This window comes from Phymastichus coffea, unplaced genomic scaffold (genome assembly GCF_024137745.1).
Source record: "Phymastichus coffea isolate CEN01 unplaced genomic scaffold, Cenicafe_Pcof_1.1 PCOF00253, whole genome shotgun sequence".
Classification (NCBI taxonomy): Eukaryota; Metazoa; Arthropoda; class Insecta; order Hymenoptera; family Eulophidae; genus Phymastichus; species Phymastichus coffea.
Window position 1 is genome coordinate 1 of NW_026707064.1, and position 10460 is coordinate 10460.

The following is a 10460-nucleotide window of genomic DNA, read 5'->3' on the forward strand; positions in this document are numbered from 1 at the left end:
TTCAAGAACCCAAGCATCGCTTCTTTTAGTTTTGGCTGCACTTTATCCACCAACAAATCAATTGAAATGGAATAACAAATTGGATTGGCTTCCTATTCCGATACATTCCAATCCTAGGCGTCTAGATATTCTGATAAAATCTCGAATTTGTCCTACGTAAATGTGCAATTTGTTATTATATACTGTAATTGCTTATGACGCTTAAAATTCATTTCATTTATCAGTTTTGGACAAGCACTGCATCAATTGTTGAGCACTAAGGAGATGTTGAGTTTGCTCGAAAAGCACCGCCCAGTCATTGAAAAAATGAGGGAAGTTTATTGGAAATCATTCAACCTGCGCGATATCTTTTGTGCTTACAATGCAATAAAAGTACACGTAAGTAAAGTGAGCGATAAATCATAACAATAAATAGCTTATTTGTGATAAATAACTTTTTTTTTAGAAAGAAATGAATTTACCAATGCCAAGTTGGTATACGGACGAGTTATATTCTGATTTGAACGAAGCGAAAGAGTTTTATCTGAATGCTTTGTCTTACACTGATATTTTGAAAAAATTAAACGGTGGGCCTATAGTCAGAAGGTTTTTGAAAAATATGAACGACACGCATTGGAAAACCAATAAAAGGAAAATCTATCTGTACAGTGCTCACGATAAAACTCTTCATGCTTTTCTGAAAGTACATGATGTATTGGATGTGAAACAGCCCAAATATGGAGCTACAATAATTTTAGAAAAATATCGCGGGGAACAGAATCAAAGTTACGTTAGAGTAAGTATAATTATGGCTGATTCAAAGTGGACACTAGATTCATTAACAATTTTTTTACTTTTGCAGTTCTTGTATTGGCCTTGCGGATCACAAGAAATCGAAACCATTACATTAAAAACCTGCACGGAAATGTGTCCTTTTAAAAATTATGTAGAAATCATAAAACCACATTTGCCATCCGATGATGATATGCTTTGTTTGTATAAAAATATTCAACCAGAGATAATGGAAGGAATAATTAATCCAGATACAACAATCGCTGGAGTAAATAAGAACTATGTGGTTTAAACGAATAAACGATATAAGATTTTAAAAAAATTTTTTACTTTCATAATTACAAAATTCATTCTCTAATACAATAACATATTACGCAAACTGTCTTCAATGTCGAGCTCATCGACTATTTGTTTGATAATACCCGGGGCAATGGACATTTCTTGAATAATACCTCGAAGAGATCGCTTGTCGCAACTTTTGATATCATTGTCGATAGCAGTGACATTTTTTAAAACATTCTGAAACCTATCTAAAGAGCAATTCTTATTGCAGCCCGTCACATACATTTCTTCGAATAAATTTTCATTTGGCCTAGCTATACCTTTGTAATAAATAACCTAGAAAATTACATTGATTATATCGAATCAATCAGAATACTTAATGCACGAATAAATTGCGCGTTTTAAAAAATAAAACATATAAATTTTGTTTTTGACGTTTAAAAAGATGTGATCTTACCTTAACATAATATTTAGAGTTTACTTCATGAAGTTCGATTATAACAGCACTGGTATATTCAGGAACATGAGGATAATAAACGCCTAAGGCTTGAAGTACAGCTACCACGTTAGTTTCATGTCCACTGTACAGGAAAATCTTACGATTCCGATCAAGTTTACCATTGCTGTAGGTGACCATATCATCAATGAATTTTCGCAGTAGCATACCGCCGTTCATTCTTTTCATTTCGGTATTATAGTTGGAAATTTTATATTCTAGACTGATGCCATCTAACAATTTGCCATAAGGAAAAATGTTTTTAGTCCATTTAGGTAGAGGTAGGTCTAGAGAGTGTTCAGCCATCAGTGTGTGATACAAAAAGTACATGTCATTCGAGTGTGATATATTTTTTCCAGTGTTCGATGACAAATTTCGCATAAAACTCTCGAAAGAACGAAGTTTCACTTTGAACTCCGATGACGTTTCCACTTGTTCGCGTACTTTCAAATAGCTATCGACGATATGAACGTTTCATTGCTTTGAAATTCATTGATTCGCAGCAATAATGTCATTTATACTTTACTTACTTTGGACATTCTTCGGGAATCATGAGAATATCGTCCAATTTGGCAACAGTATCAATAGGTATTGGCTGCCAATCCAAGTCCAATTTCCATTTTTGCTGACGCTCAGGAGTATAAAGAGCAGCGAGAAGGAGTTGCAAGCTCATTTTCGTTCGAGCTATATCGGTACTGCGAGCTCTGATTTCCGCAGGAATGTAAACGTCTCCCAAAAAATATCCATAGCTTTTTCGAAGGTATTTGCCTAAGTTGTACTCTCGTAATTTGCCTGACTATTGACAATCGAATATATTTTATATTCGTCATTTTTTTTTTCATTTCGACCTCTTAAACTTACATTTGTAAGACCACCCAATCCCTCAGGCCAAAATGAGTTATTTACATAGGGATCTCGTGGGTAAAGTTCCAATCCATTGTTGTCGGGAGCTCGATCTCCATGTCTGAAGATCTAAAATAAAACATTATTTAATGAACTTGTAAACGAGACATTATTTTAGTCCGATCTATAAATAACACTTTTATTTGCATTTTGAATATCACAAGCTTACCACATTCAGCAATTTCAATTCAGCCATAGCATTTTTAATTGAATGAGTAATTATCACGAGAATTAAGGCTGTAAGTTTTATAAAATTTTCCATTATGACTTTTTAAGAATTTTTAAAATATATTTTCACATGGCACGAGTTTCCTGTCTAGTAACCGTAATAGTAAAACTTAAAACTATAAATACTGAAATAATATCCGTATATTTCGTTATCTAGCATATTAGTTCGCTTATTATCAATTCCAATTTTAAAAACCGGTAAACATTTTTTTTATTTATTGTACTTTCCGGCCTGACTACCGAAAATACAGGCAGAGTTAACTTAGGGAAAGATGTCGATATCATCATTGGAGTGAATACACGTGCCAAATTAATTGCTATCTATCATATTTATTCATGGTTACACTAATATTAATTGTATATACATATCTACACTTGTATCAATGCCTCGAGAATATTCTTTTGATTACATAATTTATATGATATGCATTATATAATTATAATAAATTAATCACATTGAGTACTTTTTGATTTTTTTAATTTAGGCAGTAATAGAGAAAAAATTTTTTTGTTTAAGAAATTAATACTTTAAGAATGTAAAATTTTAGTTTTTTTCAAATGATTATAAAATTGAAAAGCAACAATAAACTATGGAGTTGTACGCAAAAAGTCAATTGTTATCGTTTCAATAATTTATAATATAAATATAGTAATACATAATGCGTTGATACTTCATGAAGAAGTTGTTATGTATGCTTTATTATCTATTTTTTAGTTTTCGTTTGATAAATTTTTTGTTTCTACGTAAAACTTTTAGTTGATTGGATAATCTATTGAAAATTTTAATAGCAATAACGTAAATACTGTTTTTATACATCGTTTTAGTTATTTTAGGTATATAAATATTTTTGAATCTTCTTTCATTATTAGAGTTAATATATTTTAAACTTAGTTCATCATAATGACAACATAAAGATTCTAGTGCATAATTTTGATCCAGTCAGAGTAGATAATTTTAAATTATAAATTTCTTTTTAGCAATCATTTTTAAAAGTTTGTTTTGCAAGGTTCGAAGTAGGGATAAAATACCTATTCCAGCATCTTCCCATACCTGGATTCCGTAATTCATAATAGCGCAAAAATATGCATAATATATTTGGAGCAGTATTTTTACTAATTTATAAAATAGAAATACAAAATATTTAGGTTTGCAAACAATATAGTTAATATGATTATAATCAAATATTACGACAATATACCTATTAATCTATACTTTTTTAATGCGATTATTATTGTCCGACGTAGTGGCATTGTAGGCAGGCGTAAAAAATGTAATCCAGTTCACACAATTAACGGACTACGGACTTTATTGTTAGAAGAATGTAGACTATAAAACGCGTGTCAACTCGACAAGAGCTCAAAAAGTAGTGCCGCGCAGGACACACTACGCGAGCGAAAGAGAGTGAAAGATACAGAGACCGGCGCATGCGCAATCTCTAATGTAGTGCGCGACGGTCTCCTAAGCGGGAGTCTCCGATAGGGTTCGATTCCTGATGGGTATCAATGGCTTTTTTCCAAAAGTGCACGTGCCAAGATTAACACTGTTGCTCTGGTGGTTCAAAGTCCACCTTAAGCTCGAGGTCCAGTATTCGGGTTGACACCCCAAAAAAATTAGAGTAATTTAGAGTTAAGATATTACCAAATTCACTGTATACCTATTTTACGAGCATGGAAAGACATTGAATGTGTCTTTAACTATGCAGTTAGAATGATAGCCAACTCACACATTTTACCACAGAATTTATTTAATAATTAAAATTTTTCTTATAATTCTCGACATAGGGGCTTATATCAAATACAAACGATATATATCACATATTTTATGATCATTCCTTTGTACTTTTATTACAACCTTTAAAATAAATAATTTAGTATTAATGGTCGAAAATGTAACTAATAAAACAATATTTATGAAAAAGTAAAACAAGATAATTAAAATTTCAAAGTTTCTTGACTCTCCTTCATTGCAGATTGCATTGAGTATTTGTTCAATGCATTAAAAAAATTATGTGTGTGTGCGCGTGTGTGCGTGTGCGCGTTAATATAAGGCACGTTTAGGGAGAGTTCTTGACAATTTGCAATGGTTTAATCGCCATATCTAAATACCTTCAAATAAAGATTAAAAAAATAAAATTACTAAATACATTTTTTCCAATTTTATTATACATTTCTTTAAATGTTTAGAAAATTATCACATTAAGTATTTTCACATGTGTAAGTATAAAAACCATTGGGTTCAATCAAGAAAATGTAATAATTTCCTACATAGATTCATACTGATGTATAATTTTATAATCAGACGGTATAAGGCCTAGTAATGAAATCGGTAGCAATAGACAAAATTTAAGAATTTTATAATTCAATATAATCAACACAATCAATCATTATAACTATTAAATTCTTTTATTATAAATGAAATCGATTTAGAAATGAGACTATATGAAAGCGAATAAATGTTGATGTATATCACAATTCTTTTGCAAATTGTTGTAATGAATCATAAAAACATTCGTAATCCGTTCGTAATATTCAATTTTTAAATAGTCAAAAGTTAAAAATAGCCACAGTTAAATCAAAGTAATTTTCTCTTGCAAATGCTAATAATAAGTCACAGATATTGTCACTTAAAATTAACGCATCACACGTATGAGTTATATTCTAAATAGTTATTTGACAAACACCGTGACATTTTTTTATCTGTCGTATTCAAATCTTATTTCTTCCAAAGTATGCAAAGTAAAGTGTGTCAAAATTTCAAATATTTAAGAAAAAATCTCAGCCAGTGATTGATATTTGATGTAATAAATTATACCAAGCTGGAAAGTTAAAAGTTCTCTTAGCCAAGAATTTATTGAAACGTATTTTGATAACCTTTTTTCTTACAGATACTATTGAGTATCGGCTTGATTATCGAATTGAGCAATTAACTCTTACCAGAACCTAGATAAACCTTTAAAGATCGTTTATCGCACCGTATATCTTTATCCCTGGCAATGACGTTGCGTAAGGTATTCTTGAATTCACCAATGGTGCAAAATTTTCTAGCTCCGGGCTCCTACAACACCTTATCTAAAACTTCCTCCCTTACCCTTCCTGGTATAATGCATCTTCTATAGTACCTGATATTCACGAAATGTGTGAAATGATTTTCATCGTTTTGTTCGTGAAGATCCATGATGGCAAGTAAACGCTCAAAGCTTGCAGTCAAGCACACATATTACTCTCGTAACCGCAGTCGAGAAAAATAAAAATAGTCGCGGTGAACTCAACTTGCCAGAACAGGCATTAGTCATATTGTCGCACAAAATCAGTCTCTTCATCGAGCTTCTATACTCGAGAACGGCAGCGTCGTGTAGTCGAATATGTATGCCGAAGTCTCACGTTGGAAACTCAAGATCCATGAATTGATATGAATTGAACCCTGGCATACCCTAGGTGGCATGTCAGCATTATTAAAATTTATTTGAAATGATTGAGGTTTTCGATAATCATACTCATGTATTTGGGAAAAAGCCTTGCGGCATAAAAAACCCATTTATTTAAATATAACACAAAGAGAAAAATTAGAAATTAAAAATATCAGATGATAAAGAACTCGCAGATTATAATCGAATGTGAAAACAAAGAACAAAGAACAAAAACGCTTCCGCAAGAAGTGACGTGACGGTTTTGACTCGTTCGCACGCACACATAAAAGTCTTTGATGAATTCGCACACAAAATGGCAGTCTCGTGGCCGCGTTACGGCGCAAGCGGGAAAGGCGTTGATCGCGTGGCTTTTCGCAGCCCGCACGTGTATGCGGAAAAACCGGCTGCCTCGTGGCAGCACGCACGACACGCACGAACGCGACCCGAACCCGGGGAGCTCCCGCACACCGCACTCACTCTCACTTGTAAAAATGATGGCCCGCAGGCGCTGTCGACGTGGTCGACCCTGGTGATGGCCCGGAGGCGCTGCCGACGTAGTCGGCCCGTGTGATGGCCCTAAGGCGCTTTCGACGTGGTCGATCCTCGTTTTGTTTTTTTGTGGGTTGGAATTTTGGACCTTGATTGCAAAAGAAAACTCGCGTCGCGGTACGCAGTACGTTTTTCTGCGATTTTTAAGACTTTTTCGACGCGTGAGATCGACGGGTGCGATCTCCTTTGTCTCGCACGATGGCTTCCTCACGTTCTGGTCTTGCTTCCTTCCTCTCGTGCTGGCCGGGACCTACAGACCCAGTAACGCGCGCGAACTTGTTCCCTCCCCTTCTTTTTGCGCGAGGAGGAAAAGACGGATGCGCGCGTAAGTAAGTGGCGCCGCCACTTCGGGGCGGTCCCACAAGTCGCACACACACACATGCACTCTCTCTCTCTTTCCGTGACGACGGAACAATCCATTTTAGCTTTGGTCGTCAAACTTTAATAGAGATACTTTATGTTAATGATGCTATTGAAGATCCTTTCTGAAGGTTCAGTCAAGTGTCTCATGAGGAACTAACAATGTTTTTGGTGAAACACCGGCGATTGCTAAACTTTCTCTTGAGCTTAGAACTACCTATAATCTACGTAATTTACGATGAAACAGAAAGCCGATGAGCTGTTCGTAATTTGCTTATCTGGGACATTGTTGAGATATTATATCTTGCAAATAAGGGAATGTATACCGTTGGTATAGATTGCCAAGTAAACAAGGGATACCACTGTTGGTTATGGGCCGGTGGATATACGTTTCTACTAATTATACCAGATGCAAACTTACCTTCGTCCTATCGACGACGGTGTAGCCGACGGCCGAATATCGCTTTGTATCTCTCTCTATCTTTGAAGAAAAGAGCGCGGGCTGCAAAGGGTCCGGGCACGCCGTCGCCAGCCGGGCGATAAGGGCAGGTAGACTGCATCTGTACTGCATGTGCGCCGCGTTGATGCTGGCCGGCTAGATTTAATAAGGTATTGCTTATTTATATATGCTTATTATATATATGTACTCTCGTTCTTATCTTTCGTTTGTTGCCTCGTTTCATTGATCGCTTACACCGCGGAAATTCGTAAACACGTCCACCATGTGAACAAAGGCCACCGCGCTTAGAAAAAATAAAAATTCTGTTTAGGGTTAAAAATCGACCGAACAATGTGTGATGCAGATCATCGAAATATGTAAGATTGAGCAGCGGCAAAGAGGCGCCTTGCCCGTTCGGGCATTCCTTTTCTTTCAGCACTTCTCTACGTATCTCGATCTCGAGCCATGACCGCGGGTGTATGCAAGGTCTGCGCATCGTCGCCGGACGCAGCTATACTGCTCCGAGAGATGATTCCCAGTTTGACTCCACGGGAAGCCAAAAGTTTCCAAGTACTGTCGGGTCAAATAGAGACGGATAGGGCCAGCATAGAGGCTCCCCTAGGCTAACAGGCTGGCGAGAGAGAGCGCGAACGAGAGAGAATGCAGAAGGCAGAACCGGGCAAGGGGAGCTAACGAAAGGAAAGCAGGCGGGACCGAAGCGCGCGCGTCGCGACGGGCCCCAATGAGGACTACGACCCCTCGAAGATTAGGCGGAGAGGGGAAAACAGGGGCGTGAACCGGATGCTGCGCGGATGAGGCGTCGACAGACAATAAAGATTCTCGCTTCGAACCAGCAAGTTGCTCATCAGCCGCTGCTAATCGCGTGAAAGTTTAAAGTGTGTACTTGAGACTCAAATAAAGAACTTTAATCGCATATAATAGTCTGATCCGATTATTATTATTATTATTCCTCATACTCACCCTTTACACACGTTGCTCCGAGCTTTCACTTTACATGCATGTGTGGCCTAAGAAATCGCTATAGTGTTTGCAAAGTTGGAGGTCTAAATTGTAATTTCTTAGTTTGCCTCTATAGGGAACGAACAGTTTTGAAAATTGAACAATTTTATATAAGTTTGTGAAATATATAAGCATTAGTTAGTTAGTTCCCATTGTACTACAATATTATATACTTTTACATGTACGACGCGCAATTAAACCGAGGAAAACATTATTAATTTAATAAGTCATAGAGTTCAGTATGCGTAATATATTATTTTCTTATCACTCCTAATAACACAGGTCTGCAAAATAAAGGATTTTGATTATTCTTGGTCAATTTCGGATCATTTTTTGCGTAAAATTTAAATCCGAAATCGAAATAATTCCATCACGTGCGGTTTTTTGGATATTCTAACATATAGAGGCAAAAAAGCAATTTTTTGATATATCTGAGATTCTGTAACAAGATGAAAAAAAAATTGTTTTCTGTGAACAGAGAAAATCACCCAAAAGGTCTACTCTTACCTTTCAAAATCCATTTGTCACATTTGGAATATATAGTACAATTTTTAAGTAAGAAGAAATGAGTCGGCCACAAAAGAATTTGGCACAAATTGTTTCATCCTGGGATAATATTATTAAATATCTTATTCAAAGTTAATTTTGGCGAACAATTTAAGTAACACTTTCATGTATTTAGCTTTCAAATTTTAAATTGATAATAAAAAAACACTACTGAAAAAGTAATTAAATAAAATCAAATTCACATGTTTAGCAAATTTGTTTTTTCTTCAGTGTAGGTTAAAAAACAACATTCACAACAAGACAGCGCATATTTAACAAATCTAATGCATCTACACTCAGATCATTCTGTGATCCAAACAGCCAACATTTACCATTTCATTTGATATTTGCCTGCGGGTTGGTTCATAATATGCATCATTAAAATAAATCAGTTTTCACATCACGCCATTAAAAATTGTTTATAAATATTAATATAATTTGAAAATTCAAAACTATTTTTAAACGAATAACTCTGTATAAAATTGATTTTTTAGCAAATATTTGAAGCAATAATAACAAATGGAACACTTATAAATGAAATAAAATTATTTGCCTAGCGGAGGTAATTCATTAAACGACGAGCATGGAAAAAAATTGAAAGATGAATTATCTGATGTATGCAGCTCTCCTCCAAAGAAATAGTTGCGTTAGTGTCATCAATTTTAACATTTGTTAAAGTTAATCTTAGCCGATGTTTTGAAGGTTTTTACTAATTAATATTATTTTTCAAATTAAGTCATATTTCCACTAAAAACAAGCTAAAAGTAATTGTAAAAAATTAAAAATAGTTCGACATTTTCAAAAGTGGGTTTCTTAAGATATTATTTATTAACACATTATATAATGATTTATCACAATACTTCATCTGTTTCGCTTATTATGTTTTTTCATCATTTGTTTATTGTGTTGCTGCGAACATTAGCTTTGTTGAAAAAATGAGACAAAAGACTGAGATCATTCAAACATAGTCCCGTGCAGGCGTAATAAGTTTCCCAAATGTGTTGTTATTCATCAAAATAAAGTAAATCAAACGTATTGATTTTTCATTAAACAAAGAGTCTACTTTTATTTATTGTCCTTGAAATCGGAACTCACGTAAGATATTTTTATTGATTTCATAATTATTATATTTCAAATTCAACAATATTTCATCTCAAACACTAATATTATAAGCAACAACGAAGATTAAAGATTTGAGAGTGACAATTATGATGCCGTAATTGTCTCGTATGGTGCTTGAAGTGGTGTGATACTTCAATTGACGTATGGACATAATTCTTTTTCGAAATTATTCACTGAGAGAGGAAAAGTATGTTCTAACTGTCGGGTAACACATCAAACTACGTGACTTTCATAATCATCGTTTTAAAAAAATAAAGTTGTCATTTGTTATGAATACATCGATAAATGTTAGTGTTCGTTTGTAAATTAAACGAGTAATAATTAGTTTTGCAGATTA

The 10460-nt window shown here is 34.6% G+C and overlaps 2 protein-coding genes across 2 annotated transcripts; one reads left to right on the plus strand and one right to left on the minus strand.

Annotated features, from left to right (window-relative positions):
- Positions 1-7: 7 nt before the first annotated feature.
- On the plus strand, positions 8-1103 carry LOC131674534 (venom acid phosphatase Acph-1-like; the record flags this gene model as incomplete). Its single annotated transcript, XM_058953268.1, has 4 exons — positions 8-156; positions 225-378; positions 446-775; positions 842-1103. Coding segments are annotated over 4 exons (855 nt in total), but the record flags the coding sequence as incomplete, so codon positions are not given.
- Positions 1104-1125: 22 nt separating this feature from the next.
- Positions 1126-4012, minus strand: LOC131674532 (venom acid phosphatase Acph-1-like). The gene is made up of 6 exons (XM_058953264.1): positions 3880-4012; positions 2622-2689; positions 2411-2521; positions 2080-2345; positions 1511-2003; positions 1126-1389 (listed from the first exon to the last, which is right to left on the minus strand). Exons 1-6 carry the CDS (start codon positions 3929-3931, stop codon positions 1126-1128), a joined length of 1254 nt encoding a protein of 417 aa, XP_058809247.1. The 5' UTR covers positions 3932-4012.
- Positions 4013-10460: the final 6448 nt, after the last annotated feature.